This window comes from Neophocaena asiaeorientalis, unplaced genomic scaffold, assembly GCF_003031525.2.
Source record: "Neophocaena asiaeorientalis asiaeorientalis breed wild unplaced genomic scaffold, Neophocaena_asiaeorientalis_V1.1 scaffold148, whole genome shotgun sequence".
Lineage (NCBI taxonomy): Eukaryota > Metazoa > Chordata > Mammalia > Artiodactyla > Phocoenidae > Neophocaena > Neophocaena asiaeorientalis.
The window spans coordinates 6,735,485-6,762,437 of NW_020174050.1; the positions used below are offsets into that span (position 1 = coordinate 6,735,485).

At 39.1% G+C, this 26,953-nt stretch overlaps 2 protein-coding genes across 3 annotated transcripts in view; one reads left to right on the plus strand and one right to left on the minus strand.

Moving 5' to 3' along the window:
* Nucleotides 1–2,630, plus strand: part of BMP2K (BMP2 inducible kinase) — a 121,283-nt gene extending 118,653 nt beyond the window's left edge. Inside the window, exon 19 of the mRNA XM_024754097.1 lies at nt 1–2,630. This exon is cut by the window's left edge and continues 658 nt beyond it. Coding sequence (XP_024609865.1) covers nt 1–781 — 781 coding nt within the window. The 3' untranslated portion in view covers nt 782–2,630.
* Nucleotides 734–26,901, minus strand: PAQR3 (progestin and adipoQ receptor family member 3). 2 transcript variants are annotated; one of them, XM_024754076.1, is made up of 7 exons: nt 26,526–26,901; nt 23,104–23,266; nt 18,610–18,765; nt 15,500–15,697; nt 13,303–13,393; nt 9,481–9,629; nt 734–808 (listed from the first exon to the last, which is right to left on the minus strand). In XM_024754076.1, the coding sequence occupies exons 1-6, from the start codon at nt 26,708–26,710 to the stop codon at nt 9,487–9,489; spliced, it is 936 nt and encodes a 311-aa protein (XP_024609844.1). In that variant the 5' UTR covers nt 26,711–26,901; the 3' UTR covers nt 734–808; nt 9,481–9,486. The 2 variants fall into 2 exon arrangements, with proteins under 2 accessions (XP_024609844.1, XP_024609843.1); XM_024754075.1 differs by lacking the exon at nt 734–808 and having other exon boundaries at nt 7,243–9,629.
* Between the last annotated feature and the right edge of the window lie 52 nt (nt 26,902–26,953).

The following is a 26,953-nucleotide window of genomic DNA, read 5'->3' on the forward strand; positions in this document are numbered from 1 at the left end:
CGATGTCTTCACCAAGGCGCCCTTCAGCAGGAAGGTGCCCGTGCCCGACGCGCCTGCGCTCCCCGCTCGTCCGCAGTGTGTGGATATATTTGGCTCCACTCCGTTCCAGCCCTTGCCCACATCAGCAGGTAAAAGCGACAGCAACGAGGACGTTTTTGGGCTGGTGCCCTTTGAGGAGATAACCGGCAGTCAGCAGCAAAAAGTCAAGCAGCGCAGCTTGCAGAAACTGTCCTCCCGCCAGAGGCGCACGAAGCAGGAGGCGGCCAAGAGTAACGGGAAGCGGCACCACGGCACGCCCACCGGTGCCAAAAAGCCGGCCAAGCCCGCCTACCGCACCCCAGAGAGGGCCCGCAGGCACAAGAGGGTGGGCCGCCGGGACTCCCAGAGCAGCAATGAATTTCTGACCATCTCGGACTCCAAGGAGAACATCAGCGTTGCCCTGACCGACGGGAAGGACAGAGGGCACGTCCTGCAAGCCGATGAGGGTCTGTTGGACCCCTTTGGGGCCAAGCCGTTCCACCCTCCGGACCTGCCGTGGCACCCCCCGCATCAGGGCCTGAGCGACATCCGTGCCGACCACAACCCTGTCCTGCCTGGGCGGCCCAGGCCGAATTCCCTCCACGGGTCGTTCCCCGGGGCAGATGCGTTGAAAATGGATGATTTTGGTGCCGTGCCCTTTACAGAACTCGTGGTGCAAAGCGTCACCTCACATCAGTCCCAACAGGCCCAGCCAGTCGAACTGGACCCATTCGGTGCTGCTCCGTTTCCTTCTAAACAGTAGATAACTTCTGACTCTTGTTATTAACTCCTGTTTCAAAGAAAAAAGTATGAATAGTTTTATGAATTTGAAAGAAAATTTATTTGTATAGCTCTTTATATCATTCATTCTTACAGGTCAATCAGAATAGGTGATTTTTAAATAAACCAAATAGAAAAAGGAAGTATCTGCACAGGGTAGCAACTCCACGTCTCTTCCACGCAGGAGCAAAGGGAGTGAAACGGCAAGCTCTAACCTGGGGTTTCAGCTGCAGACGTGAAGGCACAGAAATCCAGGGAAAGCGTGTGGGCCCTTTCCAGTCGTGTAGTCCCTGAAAAGGGACTGGAAAGCTGCAGCTTTATTTTTATAACAGAATGTCACTTTTGTGTGTGTATCTGAGGCTCATTCCAGAATCCAGCATTTAAAACTAAGGTTGTTTGTACACACACAAGTTGCATTTGTGGATTTTTTTTTTTTTAAGGTCTCTTCTAATTTCCACATTGGGGGAAAAAAAATCCACTTCTCATAAAGAATGAGGAAGTTATTATCTGGAGAGTGCAGAGATTTTAGTCCTTACACCTTTCTCTACAAAGTGGAGCCAGAGGTCACTGACTATTGTGCCTAAAACTGTTTTCATTTAAAAAAACAAGTGCCATTAATATGGAATATCTATGTAGACACCTTGAACAAAAACTAAAGATAGATATCTGACAGGTGGAAAAATGTAGAGAAAAAAATGATACAAAGAAAAAACCACTCTACTTCAGGAACACTTTATGTTCTGGTTTTGAATGGCTTCTTGCTCAAAATTTATCATGTCCCTAGTAAAGCAGATTATTGGAAAAACTGGGAGTGAGGACAAGGGTCATATAGACATTTTATTTTAGGGAAAAATATGTAGCTAAAACCCTGAGTTTTTGAGACGTTTACGATGTAAAATCATGTTGCATTTAATAATGTGCTTTATTAAATTACCACCTTCGCCAACTATTCCCCAAGTCACGAGCAGCAATTTCTGAGTTAGGTCTGGAGGGTGGAGTAGTTTTAATAATTAAAAGTGCACAGAACAGCGAAACCCACAAAGCCTTACCGGCAGGACTCGCGCATCCTGCCGCAAATACCTCTGCACTCGGAACACGAGATCTGAGAGTGGCTGTGAGGTGTCAGATGACCAGGGGCTAGCATCTCCACTCTGCTAGTTAGCTGATTGTGTCTTTAGTGAAAAGAACCCAGCTACCAAATTGCCTTTTCTTTTTTTTAACATCACAAATCCTAATTAGAAACTTGAGGTTTTATAGAAGTTGGTTAATAAGATAGAAATCACGTCTATGAATTAATGTGAATAGAGTATCTGTGCTTCCTGTGTCTCCAACTATTTTAAGTTATAATGAACTGTCCTTCCCTATCAAATTAACATTTAGAGGTTTCGAGAACCATTAAAGCTATTTACAAAAAAAGGGTGAAAACTCTTTTCAACTGGCACTCACTCCCCTCGATTGCTCTATTTTAACTCTCTTTGAGCCCAATTAAAATGTATTTTATGAGTAATCTTAATAGAATCTCTTAATTATAGTGCCCCAGTTGGGTTGAGCTATTTGCCTGTTTTTTCACAGTTCTAAATTTGGGAAGAAGCAAAGTATATGTAACTAAACCATCTATTTTTTTATTGCTTCTCTCTTTTTTATGTTTTAAATCAGATACAACTTTTGTGGACAAAGGGGGAAGCAGTAGGTGAATCAGAGTGAAGCAGAGGCAGACCAAGCATGACATTCATTACTGCTTAAAAGCTGTACTTTTAGAGCCCAAGCGCACCAGTTACTTGTCCTTGTGCCAAAGGCAAATATTATGTTTGCACCTTTTTTTTTTTTTTTTTTTGATTTACAATTCATTACTGCTTAAAAGCTGTACTTTTAGAGCCCAAGCGCACCAGTTACTTGTCCTTGTGCCAAAGGCAAATATTATGTTTGCCCCTTTTTTTTTTTTTTTTTCTGATTCTCAGGTTGATTAATACTGCTAATGCAAATGCTCAAGTAGATGTGCTTGAAAACTTTACAAAGTAGCTTCGAGTGATACTTTCTGTTAAAAGTGAAGAGTTGATGATTACACATAGTAAATTCATGAACTACAGTAGGTTTGTATCAAACAGAATCTGTTTTTTAATGAAATCTGTTGGTTGATGTATACACAGGATGCTTCTTTGACTATTTTAGTCCTTAGCCTTGGTCTCTGCTAGACCTCATGAGTTTCTTAATTTAGAAGGCGTAGAGATGAGCTAGTATGGTTTCCTTGGGATGTAAACATGAAATACCAAGAGTCTGTCTGATACCAAGGCCTTGCTTACAGTTGTTTTTCAATAAACTGAATAATTTTAAATGATTTAGATACTGATAGACACTTTGGCTTATAATGCTGGATAAATCCTAAGGAAACACTTTGACACTGTTTAAAATATTTACCTTCTTATGTTTATTATAGCACAGCCCAGTGACTTTTCTCTTGAGATTATAGCTCAGAAGAGACATTTAGGACTTAATAGGGGACCCAATGGGAGAGAAATGGGGAGATTCCTTTGTGTTGAAGTAGAGGCATTTTCCCAAGGAGTGCAGGATTAGGGTTGCTTTCCATTTCCCATCATGTTTTCCCACTACTGTTAGGGTGTAAGTCACTCCACACAGCTGATGCCCAGGTAATTCCCTTATGAGAATTACGAGAATAAAGCTCACAAGACGTGTGAAAGAGCTTAACACATACTTGGTACACAGCACTCAGTAAAAGCTTGGCTCTGTTGTGGGATGGTCCAATTCTTGCTTAAGGAAGGAAAGTTGAAAAGAAATCATGTTCCTATTAATCAGTTGTCTTCTGTGCTTCTTTAGCATGTAAAGTAGTCATAACTCTAAACCTGTAATACTTGAACATCACTAAGGGAAGTAAAATATTATGAAGCTAGCAAAAGTCTGAGGCCAAAGTTATTTCTGTCCTAACAGCTTTAATAATGCTTATTGATTTTGAATCATCTTTTTAAAAGTGGACCATTTGCTTATTTTAATATTATCACTTCAGCAAAATGTTAGCGTTAAAAAGATCAGTTTTTATGGCACTGAGGAATGTTATCTGCTAAGACACAAAAGTTGCTTGGTATAGATATTAGGCAGAGGAGGAGAGGTTTAACTGACTAGAATGTTTATTCAGAAGTATACATCGGGAAAGTGTGATTCTTCCACTGACGCGCCCCATCCCTGTGTGTGTGTGTGTGTGTGTGTACGTGTGTGTGTACGTGGACACAGTTATGACATTATTTGGAATTGTAGATAGAAGCAGCTTTTGATCCTACCCTGTTTATTGTTTGACAGTGATAGACTGCTGTCCTCATCTTGCTGGTGGGAAATACTAAGGTGGAGCCCCCTCCTCTACTCTGGTGTTCATCAGGCAGAGTAGTCTTCCTACTATCCAGCCTCTCTGCTTGGTTTATTTTAGGTTGTGGTACTTCATATCAGCATTGCTAGAAGGTACACGTGTATTAGTATCACTAGTTCTGAGGAGTTTGGGTACATTTGTTTTAATATATATAGAATGTGCAGTAAACATTTTCTTCCTTTTTTTTTTTTCTTTTTTTTTTAGCAAAATTACGTATCATTTTAGGTCCAACGTTGAGCTGACAGATCTACTGTGAGAATAACATAATGATAGTTTATTTGAAAACTCTTATACACAGTGGTGTTTATATATTAGGGTAAATATATAGACGCACACATGCTTGTACATGTTACACCTCTCTACTGTGGAGTTAATGTGAATTTTTAAATTTTAAATGGAATTGCAACCACAATCATTACTAAAGGAACATTCACTCCTGGTGAGGGTTTACAAAAGCCACTAAAAGAATAAGGTAGACAGATGAAAATGCAAACGGCCATCATTTGGGGTTATTTTTATTTAAAAATTTATTGTACTACTTTTAAAAGAGAATTGTTTTTATTCCTATGCTCTTTTTGTGATTGAAAAGTCATCTAATAGTAAGCAGAATAGTAATAGTAAGCTACTTTTTAATTGCTGGCAAACAGCTTTAAGTGCACTTTCTTTGATTACACTTCCATTTTTTGTTAAACTTGAATTTTCTGAAGCCTTTTATGTACCACTAAGCAAATAACTTTAACTTTTAATAAACCTGATTTACATCTTTATTATATTTCTAATTGTTGAAAACATACTTTCTAAAGTAAGTTAACTTCAGTCCTCACGTACAGCTGGAAAACTGTTATGAGACAGAATCAGTTGCTTTTTTTTTTCTTCCTGTATCTAATTAAGCACTAACTAACTGATTTTAGTACTATATTGCCTTTACATTGCTTATTCTTATTGACTGAATCCTGTCCCTCATTCACTTTGTTTTGTTTGAAATTTAAAGTTATTTTCTTACTGTATTTATCATACCTACTGTTTTAATAATCTGCTTTCTTTAAATGCAATAAATCCCAAATGGATTGCATATTCTTTATAATCAGTGACTTCAGAGTTTTTCATTATTTGTCATCTTATTAAAAGTTTTGGATGCAAACTTCTAGTCAGTCCTTTCATTTACACCACAGACACTAAGCACCTATTATGCAGCAGCTAATGGAATAGAAAAATGCGTAAGATTAGATCTCTCTTCTAAGGGGCTCACAGTTTTGGATTTAAGTAAGCAAACACATTTTGACCTAGCATTTATACTACAAAAACAATAACACAACTTGTTCAGGGATTACAATTACTGATACTTACAATGATGAAGGTATGGCAAAAACATTAAGACTTTGACGTACCTTTTGAATGTTGAATGTTGGCATAGTTTTTGCATTACATATAATTTATTTTTTAAACTCTTTCTTTAAAAACTGGTGACATTTTAACTGTTAAAAAATATTTAGTTTTCTTAAATGAAATACTGTAGTCCTTGATTATGTCAGAAAAGAGGCTTTGGCATGTTAAAGAGAAAACTTGTTTATTGGATTGATGGACTAAGTTTGGCATCAAGATTGCAATATTATCTTACGTATTATTCCACAAACTGGAGTTTTAGATTGGTGGCTTGTGGAAAGATTCAACTTATTTGTTTGTTAGAAATGAACTTTTTTTTTTTTCGGAAGTAGTAACATTTACCTAAAGTTATGTGGAAAAATAAGGGCTTTGTTTCTTTTTAATAAATGGTACAAAGGAGCAAAATAAAGGTTATCTAAAAAGAACAGTGTGGGATGTGCCACTGTTCAAATTCAGTTATAGTTAACTTCTTTCGAGAAGAATATATGCTGCAGTTTTAGAGCTGTTTATTTTGCGTAAGCACGTCCCTTTTTAAGGAAGTCCAGCTCCAGCATCGTATGTAAGAAAGATGCAGTTAATACTCTCCTGTTGAAAGCATGAGCTTTTGAAGTTTTATTTGTTGCACATTTAAAAAGGTGATTGATAGTTCACTTTTGCTTTAGATAGTTGGCAGTACTGAATTTACACGTGTGTTCTGCAGTGTTTTTGATCCCGGGTTTGCAGAGCATGACTAGACCTTGGTGGCTATCATTCCTGTCCTCTTAAGGATGGCCGTTTCCCTGTTCATAAGAGACCCCCACTGTTGCTACCTCTCCTTTCTAAAAATGTTTTCTCAAAGGTAGTTTCAGTTTTGCATCATTCTCCCGCTATCCTACTAAGGAATTACGGTAGAGAATTTCAGGGGATGTTAGTACCCAATAGCATCCGTAGCTCTTTTCAGTGTAAACACAGTTATTGTGAAAATGCATGTAAAAGACGCTTCTGCCCCTCCCCTAACAGCTGAGCTGATTCTTCACCGCACACACTTCGGCAGGGGTAAAATTACCCGGAATGATGATTACAAGTGAATACAGACCTACTCAGCTCAGCAGGAATCCAGAAATGCAGGCTTTGCCCCTTGATATTTAATGCAGGGCAAAGGATATCTCTAGGTAGGTACCTGCCAAATGGAGAGCTGTACAGCTTTATGCCAGTCAATCACAATCTTCAAATCGGTTACTCTGTCCAGGCGGGATGCCTTTAAGATGTGACACACATTCCCTGAAGCTTCATTCCTGATTCTAAAATATGATTGTGAAGCTGTTATATATTATAAAGAATGACAAGCAGCACTTAACATATTTAGTAAACGCAGTTTATTTACATAATAAATACATATTTTGCCATGCAGCTCATGAACCGCACTCAGGGTAACAAGAAAGACAAGCACTATCTTGCTATTTGAAAGTGGTTTTATATAGAAAGATAATTCTCTTAGATGAATTAACTACAACCTTACAAATCACTATAGACAATTTAAAACAGCCATGAATAATTTTAAAATGTAAATCTGTAGGTAAAGAGCTTTTATAGTTTACACACTGGTAAAATTAAAACCAGTCTTTTTTAGTACTGTAGCTGAATAGTGTACTTCTAATCTTATTTTAATAAATCTACAAAACAAAAATAAATATACATTATTACAAGGCTCAGATTCATAGGCAATTTTTAAATATTCTTTAATGTTAACAACGTCTTAAAAATTTTGCCAGTAGTGATGTGCACACAGTAGGTGGTCAATAAATGCTGATATACAGAAGTGTTTATAGTTGACAGCAATCCACCTTCATTCATTCATTCCCTAATAAGTACATTATAGTAAAGATAAAAAGAACTTTCTTACGATATTTAATATTTTCATAAAAAGATGAAATGTTTACATGGTATAATTTAGTTCTCCTTTACAGTCAGACCTGTATGCTTTTCAAATTCAAGAACAGTCTTAAAGTATGGTCTTTTTATCGATTAATTCAGATGGCAAGTATTAAATAATTCATACACTACAACAAAAAATAAGACTATTTCTAAAAATGAAAAGAAAATGAAATTTAAAGTTCAATATGTTTTTATTTTGAGAAGATTTTATAATAAAAAAATGGCACCAGACCTAAAATAACTAGACTTCTCCTTCTTTTTTATATTAATTATAACTACGCAGTATATCCTGTTTGACCAAAATGACAAAATATCTGTTTAAAAGCAATAATACCATGTAAGCCAATAAGGGATGCTTTAGGGAAAATATATCCTATTATCATTTCACCAAAATCTTCTTTCACTTAACATATGAATCAGATTTCTGGCCCTATGAGGTAAAACGGCCATTTTCAAAGTGGCGTTCCATCATAATAAGGGGTATAATGTGGCGTGCCCTTAGCCTCCTGGGGGAGAATTCTCCTTGCTGAGATACTAGAATGGGGAATTCATATTCCAAAAACACTACACTGAAAAGAAATACAAAATTTCACAGATGCATAAACCGAGGCACATTAACTTCACATTCCAAATATCAGATGTATAAATGACATTTTGGGAATAAGCTTCACCATCAGTCAACACCTCCTGATACTTAGAAATTCCGATGTTCTGAAGATACACCAGTATTTAAAGCAGTTCATGTCAAGCCATTAAGAAACTTGGGTAATATTTTATATTCCAATAAACAACATGTTTTTATGAATGACTGCTTTATGGGATTTAACTTATGCATATGAAAAGACCAGAGAACAAGAGTGCTATGTTGTATGATGGGGCAGCGAGATCTATTTTTTAAGTATATACAATGCAGTTTCAGGCCCACATATTAGATAGTGTATATCAATACTGTGAGTTATCAGTGCAATACTAACACATGCATAAACAGAGAAAGACCAGAGCACGGGTGAATAATCATCTCATCAACTGGGGCATCTGCATGACCCTGTTCTAAGGCTTAAGGTTCATTTCAGGGTCAAGAACTGGGCCATCTGGATTCTATGCCCTTGAAAGTAGCACCCATGTACCTGGGAACCCCTATCACCAGGAACTTTAAGACTGCAAACTCAAGGGAAGTGAAAAGTCTTCTGTTATAGGAATTTTGGAACCCCAAATCTACCGTCTACTGCCAAGAGCTCAATTATTATACGGAATTAAATAATATTTGAAATTGAAAAGCTTAAATGGCTAATAACTTGGTTATTAGACCACAGAATTTGTTGCCTGGTCATGTAATCGGTTCTTAACATGACTTTTACCTGATGGGAAATGACGATGCACGTTCTTTTGCCTTTCTCAATGCCTCTCTCAACTTAAAGGAGAAGGTGTTTAAAGTTTTTGTTCTAGCAAACTAAAAAATCCAATGTTCCTAGGGAGAAGAGAACCTACAGCTGAAGGAAACACTATCTTAAGTGCCGGTTTCTCACAAACCATCCATTGACAGGCTAGTGATGACTCAAAGTCAGTATCAGCTTGTGACAGGCTATCGCAAACCTTGCCTTGATTAGGCACTTAAACTTGATCATCTAGTCTACGTATCTCCTATTAAAGGAATCACACAAGAGGACTCCATTTTATAACGGAGGTGAGCCCTTCCTAAGGAAGTTAAGCTGGTGTTCAGTAAAAGGCGTACTATTTCTACACTGGCTTCACATTCATTGTCATTCAGATGTTTGTTATGAATGCCAACTAATTTTCACTTTCTGTACAAGCAGCAAATTAGCAGTCTTAAGGGCCCATAAAACAGTTACTCTTACAGATCCCCAAGTATATTTTTCCACTTTTATAAAGTATTACTCATGATATATCAAACCAGAGGGAAAAGGAAAAACGAATGGGAATCTTAGAAATAGTGGGGTATACAACTCCCCGTTATATATTGCTTAATAACTGAACACACCAGGTGGCCATACCTGAATTCACAAATGTGAAACATAGTCAGGACAAGGCTTGCTATGTCTGTACTGCATGACATATACTGTTGACTGATGCCACCAATATAACATCACTACTGCAAGGACATGCCATATTTGGTGGCTTGATCCGAGGTAGTTTAGTTGTCCTGGAAGGGAAGGTAGAGAGAAAAGAATATTGACTGTAATTATTTTGATATTAAAATAAAAATATATTTCCATCTCTGGCCCTGGAAATATGACTGAGCAGCAACAAGATTTTGGCAGTCTCAGAGTATCTGGAGACCGACTGGAGATTAATTCAGACTGAAATGTTTTCTAAAAAAATGTTAATTCATATTTGAGTCTGACTGTAAGGTTTTAAATTCATTAAGTATACTGGTGAATTTTAGAAATACTATTCCAAATGTCTTTTCAAAATCAAGATGTGGTTAATTTTAGGAATTTGACCTTTTGTCTCCCATGTCTCAACTCACATACCTGGTGAAGAAAAGACATTACATGAGAGAAGCAGAGGATATTAGTGCTACAAATCATGGAGTTTATTAGGTATGAAGCAGATACACGGTTGTGTTTGGGTATAAGTCTACTTGAAGCACTTTTTATTTTAAGCAGGTGTGTAGGGAGAAAGCTCAGACCTGAATCTTGTGCTATCAGACTAATGGAACAATTTGCAAAATGTAATTAGTAATGAGTTAATTAACTAAGGCTGATTAGTTCATATACAACTTAGGAAATTTACTCCATTTCTCTTTGTGGTTAAACAAGTTTAAATTCCAAGGAGATTAAATAACTAACATGTGGGAAGCATCTTGGAAAACAACAAAATAAATAACAAAATACAGAGCCATAGACATTTAAATGTAAATAATTTTTTCTTACTCATGGTGCTTCTATGGTCATGTAATGTACTGGGTTGGCCAAAAGGTTCGTTCGGGTTTTTCGTACTATTTTATGGGAAAACTCGAACGAACTTTTTGGCCAACCCTATAAATATTCTCTAACCTTCTCTGTCTTCTCTTACCAAGAATAATAATCAGTATAGTAAGTAGATTTTAAAGTATAAGTCAACAGGATCTTTTCTGTGGAGGTTCTTAGCCACTTTTTGGTGCCATGGAACACTCTGACAGCCTAGTGAAGCTCATAGACTCATTTTTTTTCCACTACGCGGGCCTCTCACTGCTGTGGCCTCTCCCACTGTGGAGCACAGGCTCCGGACGCGCAGGCCCAGCGACCATGGCTCACGGGCCTAGCCGCTCCGTGGCATGTGGGATCTTCCCGGACCGGGGCACGAACCCGCGTCCCCTGCATCGGCAGGTGGACTCTCAACCACTGCGCCACCAGGAAAGCCCCGATAGACTCATTTTTAAAAGCATAAAACACTGAGGATTATAAATAAAACTGATTAGTTTGTAATACAAGTATTACAGATTCACTGAATTCTGTCCATGGACATCTTGGGGATCCCTGACCCCTTAAATACCATTGTGATGTTTATATACTAAAAAAAAAAATTAACCTGAGCTGAAAGTAAGTTCTTAGGTTTAAATTTTTTGATTTCACAGTATTTGCCCACCATCTCACCACCACTACAACATGTTTCTCTTTAGAGCCAGGTAATAAATGAGGACTGGCCAGACAAGGAATGTTTCATTTTTTATGATCTCTGTATCTCTGCTCAAATGTACCTGTACTTGCACACATTCAGCTACATGGGGCATGTTTTATGTCAAGCTCATCTTGAGAAAAGTTAAGTTACATAACGTTTGACCTTTTATAGGTGCCCTATATCAGACAACTGGGAACTTAAAAAAATTTTTTTTGTAAATTTTTAAATTTATTTTTGGCTGCATTGGGTCTTCGTTGCTGCACGCGGGCTTTCTCTAGTTGCGGCGAGCGGGGGTTACTCTTCGCTGTGGTGCGCCAGCTTCTCATTGCGGTGGCTTCTCTTGTTGCGGAGCACAGGCTCTAGGCGCACAGGCTTCAGTAGCTGTAGTTGTGGCGCACGGGCTTAGTTGCTCCGCGGCATGTGGGATCTTCCTGAACCAGGGCTCGAACCTGTGTCCCCTGCATTGGCAGGCGGATTCTCAACCACCGTGCCACCAGGGAAGTCCCCAAGTAGGAACTTTTGATCTGAATATTTTAAGGCCTAAAAACACTATGTCCATAATCAGAGTGCAGACAACTTGCATTGGTTAATTTTCTACATCTATGATGAAGAAATTAATAATAAAATAATTATTAATAAAGTGATACAAAAATGTATTTTACCAAAACTGTTTTTTCTGAGGAGAATTCTGACCCTGCCTGGCAGATGGGTGGTCTTCAATTCAGGGACATGTCCTAGTTATGTTCCCAAATCCTAATGTTTATATTCAGGTTCTTCGTTGTAGTCCGTCCTTATTTTAAACTCAGTGGAGAAAAGTCAAGTGCAGAGAGGAATGCCTGAGGTTCTGCAGTCTATTCGTGCTCTAGTTCGGGGTTTCTCATCCTTTCTTCTTCCCCAACACACATGACGAGCGGCACAGTCCTATCTTTGATTCACTGTGGAAGAGGTTCTTAACCCAGGAAGAAGGGAAGACAATTTGCAATTTGAATTTACACTGCTCCCCTACTTCTAGCCCCCAAACCGAAAGACCACTGCCTTATGTCTCTTGTTATTCTTGACTTGAGCCAAAGGTCACCTGGACTTGCATCATTCTGTCCCTTCCTAAGCCACATATTTCATTTATGAAACTGGGGTTGAGAGGCATCATAATAACAATTGCTAAGACTTACTGAGTGCTCACTACTCTCGAGGAACTGTGCTAAACGTTTCATGTGCACTTTCTCATCTAATCCACACAATGACCCCAAGAGAGAAATGTATTATCTTCATGTTTCAGAAGAGAAAACTGGGCTGAGAAAGCTTATGTGACTTATTTAGCTCATGCAGCTAGAAAGTGGCTGACGGGGGATTTGAACCCAAGCAGTCTGACTCCAGAGCTGAAGCTCCTAAACAAGCAAATACATGTTGTGGAGAACATTATTCACTCTACCCAGTGTCCTGTTAGTTATTTTCTATCAGAAGACGTTTTCCTCTGGACTGAAGAAGCAGGGAAATCTGTCCTTCTCTTAAGTTCCTGGATTGTGTGTATCTTGGGGACATGAAGACCCTTAACTTAGATTAATTTCCTCTTACCACTGGGTGCCAGGAAGCTGAAAGCCAGACTGATGGGCTTTCTTTTATAGAAACTTACGATAGATACATTATGAAGTAATCCTAAACCTGGCTTCTTTTCATTATCCTGTTATTTTCCTTTGCCTCTTGTTTGTTTTATGGATCTCGCACATATATTGATAAATTAATTTTTAAGCATAAGCTGGTATACAAAGAAGTAAATGGTAACTGCTAACTAGTGCTCCACAAAAAAGCAGTGGCTGGGAGTTCGTAATTGTGAAATGGTGGTGACCCTATCTACTGGACTCAACTCATATTGTGACAGTGAAAGACAAAGTCTGTGAAAGCCATTAGAAAGTTCAAGTTTTAGATAACATTTGAGAAGAGAAGAGCCATTCTATAATCAATAATATTGGGGAAAAAATCTAAGTTTTGATGCTCTGAAACATATACCTCCACTATATATTTAGAATAAAGTTAGAAAACCATTATACAAGTGATACGTACCTGGAAAATACCTTAGATAACATTTGAGAAGAGAAGAGCCATTCTATAATCAATAATATTGGGAAAAAAAAATCTAAGTTTTGATGCTCTGAAACATATACCTCTACTATATATTTCGAGTAAAGTTAGAAAACCATTATACAAGTGATACGTACCTGGAAAATACCTTTCTGGAACTTTGGAAATGTAGAATAGGAAAGCGAGAAGAGCAATCACATACATCACAATTACACGGGGTGCAAAGTCCTGAAAAGCAAAACATATTTTTCCACAGATCTTGCCTACTGTGATTGAATTCTCCATTTCTTATAAATTTAATTCATAGAATTAGACAACACACAGGAGTAGAATTCATAGGTGGGATTTAAGTGTGTTAAATCTGAATTGCTTTTGCAGACAGTCTCCAATGAGAGAAAGCTTGCTCTCAATACTTCAGGAAGCAGTCCAGAGGACCGGAACACAGAGACAACCCTAAAGGTCAGGGCACCAGGGCAGCTAAAGCTTCAACATAGTTTAGGTCCTAAGGGCATCCAACTTCCATCTATAACATAGGGTGGAATACGTATGGGAATGGAGTTGCCAGCTGAATACGGAGAGACTGAACAGGGATTTGTGGCTGGAAAGGAGCCAAGAGGCTTGGCCCAACAATGAAATCTGTTCCACACCCCAGATAAATGGCTCTCTTGAATACTACTCTACAAAGCTGTCCATCTCACAGCTCTCTTGGAAAGCGTTTCCTTGCTCTAAGAAAATCAGCCAGCTCTAATTTATACATGCTGTTCCTACTTCTGGTTATAAACCTAATTTACCAAGAAGCCATTTAAGAAAGAAAGACAGATTATTTCTCTTCCCTCTAACAGATATTTGAGAATCATCATGGGCCCCCTCCCCTAAATCCTATACCCTCAGACTAATCAACCTCAGATTCTGCAAACATTCTAGAACACAGCTTCACCCTGCCTCCCACAATTAGCTCTTTGGAACTTTTCATCTTTGGTTATGTGCCTCTCTTTCCATCTTTTTTTGCTGAACACAGGATTGTTCCCTTTTTTTTTTTCCCCTTTTCTGAATTTCTTCAAAATCTACTGGCTTAATGGGTCTGGTTCTCTTTCTTTGTCATGATAAGCATAAAAGGATGTGTTTCCCTCATCCCAAAATTTCACTCACTTCTATGTCAGTACTTAGTTATTCATTTGTGGTTAGGATTAAATCTAGAGTGGCACTTCCCCATTCTATTTTCTGGGCATTGAAACTGTCAGAAAAACAATGTTTTCACAGATATTGGAATCACTGAAGTTAGTCCTCACTACTATCTCACCTTTCTCCCAATTTCCTAATCTTATAAAGAAAGCATCACCGTCATCCTCAAGCTGGCAAGATAGCCAGATCATATCACTCAATTCACTACACCACAGACTTCCTTTCTTTTTAGTTTTATATGCAGATGCTTTCCACCATGCTGTTGCCAATAGTACGTACGCCTACTTTTAGTCCCTCTCTTGTAAAAAAAAATATATAATTCCTTTGAATAAAACCTGCATTTAAATCCCTATATTCCAAAGGTCCCATTGCAACAAGTGTATGCGATTTCTTCTAGATTTCTTGGCATAATTAGTTATGTTAAAAATTCTCAAGTGTACTCTCTAGCACACACTTAAGGTATTTTTATATAAATCTCTAAGAACTTAAGTCTTACTTCTAATTCCCTTCTCAAGCATGCTGAGGAATTCTCACTGAGGTTCTTCCTAATGTACTCCAACTGTTCCCCCCATAATAACTGTCTTTTATTTTTCAATATATTTTCCTTGCTGGGTGGAATATGCTCCCATGGCTCTAGCTACCAAGACAGTAATGACTGTCAAATCTCCATCACCAGTCTCGAACTCCAAGCTAAATCCTGACCCTATCTCCACCTCTACATCCCACGGGAAGCTCAAACTCAGGTCCAAGAAGAAATCCTTCCCAACTCCTTTTCCTCCACAAACAAACAAACAAATCAACTGCTCCTACTGGCATTATCCCTGCCTCAGATGACAAAGCTGGAAACCTGGGAGTCCTCCTCTACAGTAAGGACTTGGGTATTTACAACCTATGGGTAACAGAAAGAGAATTAAGAATGCATCATCTCATAGAAATACATCTCAGAAGAAAATAGTTAGACTTCTATCACTACAAGGTATGTTTATTTATTTATATAGATGTGAAAAATTATTGCATCATTATGCAATTAGAAATGTGCCCTCAAATGACAAAGATCCACCTTCTTGGCCTGATTACATTACTTTACTGAAAGGAATAAAACTGAAAGGACAAAAAAAAAAATGGGAAAAATACTGACCACACCCAACCTACCTGTACAATAGGAGCACCGATTCCTCCATTGAGCCAAACCCAGTGAAGAGTAGGGATCACTCCGTATCCCGAAACAGAACAAAAGATGATAGAACGGAGCCTCTGCCACTGCTGTGTGAGGTAATTGGGATGAATCTGAGCAAAGAACACTGCCAGGATCATAGCAAGCACTGTGATCAAGTACACTTGACGCCAGTACTAGAATGAAAGGAAATCACATTTTAATTGTTATTAACAATAAGGGAAGGAAAAGAGTAATTTTCAGTTTTGGCTTCTACATTATACATTCCAAATTCTATTCATTTGGTATTTTCATTTCCAAACATGATTGCCTTCCTTCCTTAAAACAACGCATGTTGCGTACGACTGCTAGGTTTCTTAGGATGATAAACCAGATCCCAAAGTGAGCTGGTGAAGAACACATTTATTCACACAAAAGCATCTCCTGAGTACCTATTATAGGCCGAGGCAATATAAGTCTTGTGGAAACAAAGACGACTATGACAGGGGCTCTCTCAGTGGGTGAGCTCATAGGCTATGAGAGGGGCGGACATATAAACCAATGATTATAATCTAATGATAAGTACTGTAACTGAGCTGTGAAGAGAATGTTGTAGAACTACAGAAGAGGGAGCAATTGATACCTGGATTAGCTAAAAAATGCTTCACAGAGGAAATGACATCTCAGCTGGGGCTTGAGGAATACATAAGATTTTCACGAGAAGAGGGAGCTCTCAAGGAAAAGGAACAGCACACAGAGCAAGGAAGTTTTACAAAGGGAGGCTGAAAGGCAGATGTACTGTCAGGCTAAGTATTTGTACTTTATCATGCTGGCACTGAGGGAATAGCAGAGTCCTTGAAGAATGAGATGACATGGTTGTTTTTCCAACTGACTTATTAGAATAGCTCTGACATCAGTGAAAAATAGAGATGACAGGAAGCCAGCTAGCCGATATTATTATAGAATAATTGATTCAAGGAGAAAATAGGAGCATGGACTTTTGTTGAACAAGGTAGATGTGTGAGAGGGCAGTAGAGGATGGCTCAACTGTTTCTAGTATGAAAGGCCATGCAAATGGCTTGTACTAATAAGCAAATGAACAAAGATGATCCAGAGTGTGTGTGTGTGTGTGGTGTGTGTGTGTGTGTGTGTGTTGGGGGGGAGAAAATGGGGAAGCATGAAAGAATGTTCATTTAAAAATATATCAAGTTTGAAGGACTTATAGAATATTTAGGTATCTAAATGAGCAGTTGAAAAGCTGGTCTTGACGCTCAAAAGTTAGCATCACCTAGGACAGAGTTCTTAACTCGGGCTCCAAGGACTTCTCTGGGACCATTACACTTCTTGAAATTCACACGTCAAAATGACAGGTCAGTCTGTGCCCAAACGCACATTATCTGGGATGGAGGGTCCATAGTTTTCAATCTCATTCTCAAAGCAGTCTGTGTTCCTTAAAAGGTAAAGAGCCACTATAGCAACTGAATATTTGGAAATGATAAGATACCAGAGGGAAGAAAACTTTTCCTTTTAAATGATCATGGACTGTATTAGCTCTAACAGTCCTTTTTTTTTTTCTCTTTAATCTACCTTGGACTTCTAGTTTTTCTGAAAAGAGATTTACAAAAAGTGTCCCACTAGTCTCTTTGATGATCAGATATATTTGGGAAGAGGTAAACAAAAAACAGGTTTCAGAGAAATACATAATAAGCAAAACAATTCTAATATTACATGACTGTACTCACAAGCCTTTTATTTTTAAAGATACAGTTTCATGCAAAATGAGTAAGTTGTGAAAGGTGAGTAGATATGAATAGTTTACTATTAAAACCAAATCAATTTACAAGGTAAATGGCATGTACATTTAATTTTCAGCTTATGTTCCAATGTAATCAGGCCTATAAAGCAAATGGCTCACGTATAAGTGGCTACAATTAATAATGTTCTTACATTCAAACCAAATTATGATTTTTCTTTTTGCTAGTTTTACACTCCAGCAGTGTTGACAGTTTTCTATTATTGCGTAGCAACAAAGGTCCTACTTAAGAATTCCCAACGGTCAGAGGACCCCTGCACTGCAGCCAATCCTCCTAGAAAGTGAAGGCTGGGGATATGGCTTGGACCACCTGCTCCACGGGGAGGGCTCGGGCACGACAGGCTCTACTCCTGTGACTAGTAGGCACACTGCACCTGGGAGAGCGGCTCAGTCTTGGCTCTGAAAGGGAAGGAACTAAAAGGATAAACAGAAAACAAAAAAAAACGTATGGTAGGAGAGCAGGAGGAAAAGAGAGTAGGGTCAATGGGGACTTTCTGAATGGGAGGCCTTGAGATGTACTGAGCCCTCAGGAAGATTCAGTTTGCCTTCTTGGCTGGGACATGAGGAGAGGAGGTAGTTTGGTTGGCCAACATATTTAGATCAGTTGCTGTATAATTTGATCACAGTGTTTCAAATGCTGCTTTGCACAAGGCAAAAACTGACTTTTGTAACTTTAGGGTCAGAAAGAAGAGTTGATCTAGAACTCACAATAGACACATGTTTGTTAAAGACACTCACAACCCATCTGGTCTGTCTCTAGACCTGCCTCCAAATATAAGACTAAGGAAAGGAAAACATATTTCTTATATAAGAATATGGGTCAACACACTCGCAGATATACCTTTTGTTTTTTTCTCACTGAGAGAGGAGTAAAGGTTAAGAAGGGAAAATGGAAAGCAGCAGCTAACTTCATAATTTTAACAAGTGCTAACTTTACCTTCAACTCTATAGACACAAAAATAAAAGACATATAATGAACATCTGAGGAACCATGTAGCTATATGGGTTTAGTGGGGAAACATTAATAATTTAATGTTTACGTTAAGTTTCAGAAAATAACAACATATATATATTATTTTCCATTCCTTTCCAGCTTAGTGAAGGGAATAGGAACTGATAATAGATGTTAGAAATCACAGGGTCCTTTTGAAAAAGGAGTTTATGCCTCCACCAGACTTTCGTTTCTTCTATAAGTTAGTTAATTATGTGCTTATTCAGAAGTTCAAGGGAACCATGGCAAGAACACCCAAGACCTATATAAGAAAGGTAGAATGTAAAATGTTTTAAGTTACTTACGTTATTACAATAAAATGCATAAAATACGCCAGAGACATAGCAGCCCAGTATTCCAATAGAAATTCCTGCATAATCTAATGCCATCCATCTTCGACAGGTTTTTTCTGATCGATGGCAGGAAAAAAGATGATAGCCCACAGAGCAAAGCATACAGATCTATGGAAAATAAAACAAATCTTAGCAAAGTGAAACAAACAAACAAAAACACAAAAGCAACTCATGCATGACGTTCAGCAGCAAGTCCAGGCTTTTCAGCCAAAGAGACCTGGACATGGCCCTTAGCTTTGTGCCTGACTGTATGTCATTTCCCTAAGCCTCAGTTCCTCATGGGTAAAATGGGGACAATAATCATAAAGAAAGAAATCTATAATGATAACTACTTTATAACATAAAAAATTTAATGAACAGTGCAGTAGAAGGAAATCTACTGAAGCTTATTTTGATCTATGAATAAGCTTCCTTTCAAAAACTACTTACTACAGAATACATGTCCTTAAAGAAAAATAAACCAAAGAATATGGAATTGTATGATGTAAAAAAAAATAAACCCCTCCCAGTCAATCTATTCTCCAGTGGGAGCCACTGATAACTTCTTTTTTGTGTCCTTCCAGATATTTTCAATAAACATATCAAACACCTATGATATAGAAGTCCACACACACGAGAACACCATATATACTTCTTAATCAAACGGAATCATACAGTCTGTTCTGCTATTTGTTTTTTTCACTTAATTTAAGACCTTTTATGTCTGTATGAGACTTCATTGTATAGAGGTTACTTCTAAGTTAAACATAGCTTTGCTGTGTTCAAGGAAAAATAATTATGACTTATGCTGACTTTATACGTTATCAGATTGAGAGCAAAGCTAATGTAATTCTATCAGTTACTCTGAAGATTGATAAGGTTTCTACAGCTGAACTCCCTCTAGCCAATAAATACCTACTGCGTGTCTACAGTGGGGATACAAAGATGAAACCTCTACTCTAAAAGAGATTTTTCAGAAACAAGTGAACAAATGGTGATATAGGAAGTCCTATAGGAAAAGTCGGTGCAGAGCACAGTTAGAAAATAGAGGAGGGAGAGTACCAGGTCTGTGGGTGCATGTGTGTACTTGTGGGTGGGAGTGGTGGGCAGAAAAGAGCTACATATTTCATAGAAGGGTTGCCACCTGAGCTGCACCTTAAGTTGACCTGGCATTCATCAAGGACATAAATAAAGGTGTGCACAGGTTTACTGGAGGGCCCATAGGAAAAGCAGCATACTGAGAAGCACAGCATCATTAAGGAATGCTATGTGGCCTTCTTCATGATATGATTATGACAGATCCTATACATCAAGGAGTTTTAACCTCAGTATTATGGGCTCTGTGTGATACTTCTGAAAATTTTAAGTGCACCCTTACAGAAAGGCTGAGATGAGAGGTTACAGGCATAGCCCTAGGAAGCAATGACTAGGGCCTACACTAAGCCAGGGACAGTGGGGGTAGGGGAAATGGGCCAGATAAATGGTCATCTCGCTATTCTGCAGTCTGACCATTAAACAAACCTAAGTCCCCAGAGCCTCAATATCAATATTCGAAACAAGGTTCCTAGCCACAATCTCATTTCTTCATCCACTATCTAAAATCCTTAACAGTCTGTGGCTTTGGCTATTACAAGTCAGAGTTTATTGACCCAATTAAACATAACTCTAAGAAGCTTGGTTATTTGTTTTCTCTGATTATCCCTGAGATAAAACACAGTAAATTCAGAGAGCATGAAGGTGTATATTCTCACTGACAGGGAAAGATCTCATTATCACAATGCTGAGTGACACAAAACAGCAAGCACAGAGATGACCACAGCTCAGAAGGAGGTAGATAGGAAAGGCAGGCAGGCAGGTGTGAGGCAGCTGTGATACACAAACGTCTGGAGGAAGCTGAACCCAAATGTCAAATGTGGAAGTGGAATTTCAAATGACTTTTACTTTCTTCCAAATACTTTTGTGTTTGCTTGAATTTCTACATGAGTATATGTTATAGTAATAATAACAATAATAAAGCTAATTTCATTGTGAAAAGGTAAATAAAAGTGGAAAGAGAAAAACTACAGTATCAAGAGGAAAGTAAAATATATGGTATTCATAGAGAACATCTGAGTTTTAGAAAAGTTAACCCAGACTCAGTATGTTCTGTTTTAAAAGGGACGTGTTGTTAGAGTTGCTTAAAAAACTGACTGAAAAATTATCTGGCATTGAGTATGTCTCCGTTTTCTGGAAAGTTTCCTTCTGTGGAGTATCTCACTCCATCCAGGTGGACAGGTAATTACAGCATGACATCCTACATCTAAGCTCCTTGCCATGAGAACCAAATGCCTCGGGATCCGGCTCCTGCCTATCTCTCCAGCCTTACCTTTCTCCATTTTCCTAGGGTTTAACCACAAACACCAGCACATACAGGTCCAGAAAGTGCTAAGCTGTCTCTTGCTTCTGGGCCTTTAGGCACTCTTTTTTCTGCTTCATCACCCTGCCTCACTCTCCCTTCTGCTCACCTATCTGGGTGACCTGATCTTTATGACAGGCTGGTTTTGTTCAGCACTGTATTCCCGATGCCTGGCTTAGTGCCTGGATATGGATAAGAGGTGTTAAAAAGATATTTCTTGAACTGAATGTTAATGAACTGAATCTAGGGAAAGGTGTTCTCAGATTCTATTCTTCTCTAAGATAGAAAGACTTCAAAGCCCCTAAAATTACATTCTACTATTCAGAATGTACTCTATTAAAAAAATCTGGTTGGTAGGAAAGCACTGAGCATGTAAAAAGGGTAGAAGTAAAAATGTTATATCTTTAAAAAATTAAATGTAAATCAATATTAATACATATATTTATGGTTTACCATCCTGCCTGCTAACTCTAAGAGTTTGGGGAAATTGGGTGAACAAGTTATAATTTCATAAACATAATAAAAATGGTATCTGTAAGTAGGAAAAATGTGCTCGTTTGTCTTTAGAAGCTGTACTGTGTGTAACAGAAAGATCAGTGCACTAGCAGTTAGGAGAAGAGGATCCTACTGCCCTGCTGAACAATCCAAGTCACTCTAACCACTTTGGGTGTTTCTTCACTGGCAATTGTTTTAATTATTTCGTCTTCTCAGTTTTGCAATGCACTGCTTTCTTAAACCATTATGAAAATGAATGTGTGTTCCCTGAAATAACATCAGCTGTGGCTGGGTGGATAAAGGGCAGGCCTGGGGTAGAGGAAAACATGTGGGATCCTCAAAGGAAATAATATCTGTATAACAGTAGAGTATAAACCAATTTTTCTTATATTAAGCACATCTTAGTCTATAAGATACATCTAAAAATTAAGTATGGAGAAATTGATTCATTTCCATTTTAAAAATTGGGATAGATTTTAAAGAGCTGTTTAGGCTCCGGTCAGGACAAAAATTAAACCTGAGAAAGAGTATACTTTAAAAAACACTTAAAGAAAAAATAATTTTCTAATAAGAACACAAAAATACAGAGTATTCTTCCCCTCAAAGAAATTTAAAATATGGTTCTAGGAGCTAGAATTAGAAGAAAAGGGGGAGAGAGATGTTCCCAGTGTGTTTCTTGATCATGTAAGTCCAAAGTTTTGAGTCAAATGATGAAGGCCTGAAACTGACTATTACACAATGAAAGCAACACCTGTGCCGTTTACTTATCAATTACCCTCTCAGAGTAGCAGCAGGTTAACTGCAGGGAGTGCTGGCCTCCGTTTGGAGGGAGAGGCATGATAGCTTTTTCTTTTCATTTTTATGATTTTTTTTGTACTCTCTTCATTTTTTTTTTTTAAATTTAAAAAATATCAACTGGATTTTGGTCCACGTTAGTTTTCCTTTTCAGAATTACCTGTTTGAAAAATTATTAAACATAAGTTTTAAAGGCACTTTGTTACAGATCCCGGAAGAAAAATTAAAGTGCTGAGGAATACATACAAGAGGCTACAGAGGAGAAGAAACTGAAAGTATCTGAAATCAGGCACATGCAAAAGGCCCAAAGGAAATTAACATTAAAGTGAGAGAAAAGATTAATAGCAACAAAACAAGACATTAAAACTAAGACAGTATGGAAACAACAAATACAAAAGGCATAGACATATAAAAGATGAGAAATCTTCCCAAACAAGTTTTAAGCAGACAACAGAGTTCTACTTCAGTCGGCAAACACAGTACAGAGATTCCTATCTTTGTATTAATCTTAAAGCAGAGAGGTCTAAAAAAAGGAAGAGAAAAGAAAGAAATTTTCTCAATCTTTAAAACTTACTGGATTTCAAATATACTCTAATAACATCCAAATACACTCTCATAAAAACATACTCTGGATGCTTATATTATGAAAGTGAATAAGCTAAAACCTATATGCTACTTGGGGGCTCTTTAAAGCAAGTTGTGGGTGTGAAGTAAGGTCACCTGCCCAAGCTTGTCTGACTAAAGTTCTCTTTACCAATAATAGTGTTTGTGAAATGACTTACCTGGAAGCAGAAAAGGCAAATAGAACAAATTACAAAGTCTTCTCTGGATGCACTTGCTGAAGGTAACACAGATGTCATGTCATATATTCCCAGTGTGAAGAAGAGAAAGAAACCCAGCAAATGACTCCAGATGTTTACCGTCTCATTAGATAAAATAAACAAACTGGAAAAAACCAAAAGTGCAGCTCAGATTCATATCTGTTCGCTCACTGTCAGCATTTAAAAGGTTATGGACAATTTTGGGGATTATCTAATACGTGCTACTTTAAGCCCTTAACCCCATCTTTACCTTTCTAAATTTGATATACCATCTCCATCAATCCTGGGATCTTACAGTTTTTTCTTGCTCACCTCTATTATACTTACCATCTCCTTCCTCAATTAGAGTTATTTATGTATAAATTCCACCTCATCCTCCAGCTTATCAACTCCCTGACGGCTGGCATGATTCATCTTTATGACACTACTGTTCCAAGCACAGTGTCTTGCTCAGATTAGATGCTAAATGTCTACAGAAATGAATGAGCAGATTAAAACTGGGTGCTAGCTGCCATACTCTGACACTCAGTAATAGGTATCTGAAAACCCGCTAAGTATAAGGTTAGGCACGAACTTAAAATACCTTTTTAGTACTCATTACATGCAAGTGCAAAGTTAAATGGACTTGAGAGAAGCAGGATAAATGCAAATGGATCCACTGGAAATGTCCTTTAAGACAGGCATTCTGCAACAACTTTGCTGTGGTTATTTTGAAACCAAACTAGTTTCCAGGTGGCATGAGTTTATTCCTATTTTGGAACGACAGGAGGTTACTTTTACTATCAGTACTAATTGCCCTCTTTCAATACGCCCTAACTGGTTTGAGTTTAAGTAGTCCTGGCAGTGCAGGCCGGTGCAGAGTGTTCCCGGCCGACCAGGAGTCAGGAGGCTCACTGTCCCTTCACTCCCACCCTGGGCAACAAATTAGCTCTGGGATCATGAGCAAGTCACTTAACGTCTCTGGCTTCAATTTCTCCATCTCTAAAACAAGGGAGCTGGATTAGATGCTGCTGCAAGTCTCTTCCAGCTCCTTCCTTAATTTTGTGAAATGTTTCTCCAGCTGTGGATAAGACTCATCAGATTATCAAAAGAAAGGTGATGTCATGACTAAAGGTTAAAATCCTCTTGCAAAATCTAATCTTTTGTTTAAACTAAAGTCTTTGACCTTCGCTGATTCAGAATCCTTATTGGTAAGCACTAACGTATAACTCTAATACTGAATTTGCAGCAGTCACCATGGTTCATATTTTCCCATGTCATAAACATAGCAGGGTCTCACACAATCAGACGATCACCAAGGATAAAGTGGCTCCTGTATCATGGATTTCAGGCTTTATCCTGTATAAGCATCAAGTATAAAAACTACTTATACTGGGGAGTGGGGGAAGAGATGCAGGGATGTGAGGAGACACATCTAACCCCAGGACTGTTTGACAGCCAATACCACATTCTGCCTGTTGCCTCAGAACTTTTCATTTGGTGAAACCCAGTATAACCTGATTAACTGAGCAGAGAGGCATAATCTTGACATGTTCCTTCCAACTAAGAGAGTATTGGCAGAACAGTTGTGACGTACAAAACCTCTCCTTATATCCAAAATGTGTCCTCGTCCCTCTAGACAAAGGGCAAAAGCTGAACCTGGAAAAGACCAAGCTGGTGGGAAGAGCACTTAGCAGAATATCCCCTGTAGGGGATCTACTCTTATTCTATGAGAAGTTAGACCTATACTCTCTTCTGCTTCAAAATCAACAATCAACTTCATCATCATCATCATCTATTTGGCTTCAAATTCAATGACCATGGTGATAACAAGTCACCATTTATTGAGTGCTTATTATGTACCAGGCTCTGTGTAGCATTTTACATACACAATCCCATTTCGTCCTTACTACTTTCTGAGGCATATACTGTAATTACCCTCACTTTTACAAATGGGGAAAATAAGGCTGGGAGAGGCTAACTTTTGTTCAAGGTCCCACAGCTGTTAAGTGGCAGATCTGCACACCCAAGTCTTTTTTACTCAACAGCCCAAGATCTAAAGCACTATATTTCACTCCTTAATCCATGAAATTTGGACCCTAATATTAGAATGCAGAGGTGGGTATAAAACTATTTAAGGCAACTGACTACCTGCTCTATCCTTATGGAACTCTACATCCACAGCAGGGCCCAGCTCTGATTTCTTGTGTAATAACTTATGCAAAGGAGTCAATGGGGAGGAAAATGGCACTCAGGATTCAAATTGTGAAGTACTGTGGGCCATGCATCGAAGCCAAGTAGGGATGGACAGTGATGTCACCTTGTGACCCTGAGTCAGAGAGGCAATTTAAAGGCAAGCAGGGCAAAGGAACTGGGGTAAGACCACGCCAAAAACAAGATCAAGAATCAAACACGTGGTTGCTGCTTGAACAATTCAATGGCTCACATTCCAGCAGTGGGGTTTGTCACTACAGTGACCTGGAGCTAAGCAACATGGGTATCTTAATTCTCTTAAAGTGGGGTCCTGTAATTAAGTACATATAGGGAGTTTTAACAGAAAGCTAGTCGAAGAACTAGAACACTAATTTTTCAGTTTTGTTTTTTTAAACCCAGGCTTTCAAGGGACTCAATTTTAAGAGTTTAAATGATGACGGAATTCCTTTTTTGAAGACACTTCTATAGTGCTCTAGTGGAGGGCAGTGCCTGTTATAGGCTCTCTTTGCTATAGTGCTTTTCCCACACAGCGTTTCTTCACAATGGTTATTATGTAATAGTATAACTAGCTCTTTAATGTGTGTCACCCAGGCTAGACCTCATTATTTTCATGAGAACAAGGGCCATACCTGCTGTTCTTTGCAGGACCTGGTAGGGTGCCTGGCACCTAGCAGGGGTTCCATACTATCTGCTGAATGAATAAACCAGGATTTCTAAATGTATGGCATTGTGAACTTGTTTCCTATTATACAGGCACTTATCTGGCCCCAAACATCTGAATTTCCATAGGGCTGTCTTAAAAATAAACAAAGCTTTGGTATACACAGGGGCAAGTATGGCTCAGTCATTGTCAGTGGGGTCGATTCCAACATGTAGCCCAATAAGCACCAAATGGAATAAAGGATGTAAAAATTCCTTTGTAAAGAGCAAAGCCCCACAGGAGTTAGTGATTATGACCATTGTTACTATCATTAGTCCATGGATCAAGTAGCCCGGTGGCGGAAGAAGGAAAGACAACGAGAAAGGAGAGGTGGCAGAAAGGGATGAAAAGGTTGGGACAGCTAGGAAATGATGGGCACGGAGAAACGCGGGGAAAGCAGCAGGCGGACCAGACAAAAAGGCTGTAGGTGAGGAGGAGGGGCCGCCGGCGCGCCCCCCAGGCGCACCCAGCGGAGGCGGCCAGACTGTACCTTTTGATACACAGCCTGGAGGGCAGGTAGGCCCGGTAGCCGTCGGTGATGTACGGGTTGTCCTTGAGGGACACGGGGATCTGCTCGTAGGTGTAGAGGCGGATGCCGCGGGGCACCAGGACGGGCCAGTACTGGTAGCTGCCCAGCTCGATATAATGTGCGCTCTTCAGCAGCTTCTGATGCATCCTTCCTGGCCGCCGCCGCTCCCCAAGCGGGGAGCTTGCCCAGGCCCCGCCTCCCCGGGGAGGGGGCTTCGCCCCCGCAGCCCCCGCCCCGGAGCCCGGACGTGGCGCGAGGTCCTACGGCCCTGCCTTTGCCCAGGCCGGGCTCCGCTCACAGGGCGGCCACCGCCGTCAGCACCCCGGCGGACCCGGCGGCGTCGCAGCCCTCCCTGACGTCAGCACGCCGCGGCGGGCCCCGCCCCTCCG

Coding starts and splice junctions, on each gene's coding strand:
- PAQR3 (XM_024754076.1), bottom strand. CDS start 26,710: ATGCATCAGAAGCTGCTGAAGAGCGCACATTATATCGAGCTGGGCAGC. Junction 18,766..23,103: donor TTTGCCTTTTCTGCTTCCAG/GTAAGTCATTTC, acceptor TATTTTCCATAG/ATCTGTATGCTTTGCTCTGT. Junction 9,630..13,302: donor TCCAGAAAGGTATTTTCCAG/GTACGTATCACT, acceptor CTTCCCTTCCAG/GACAACTAAACTACCTCGGA.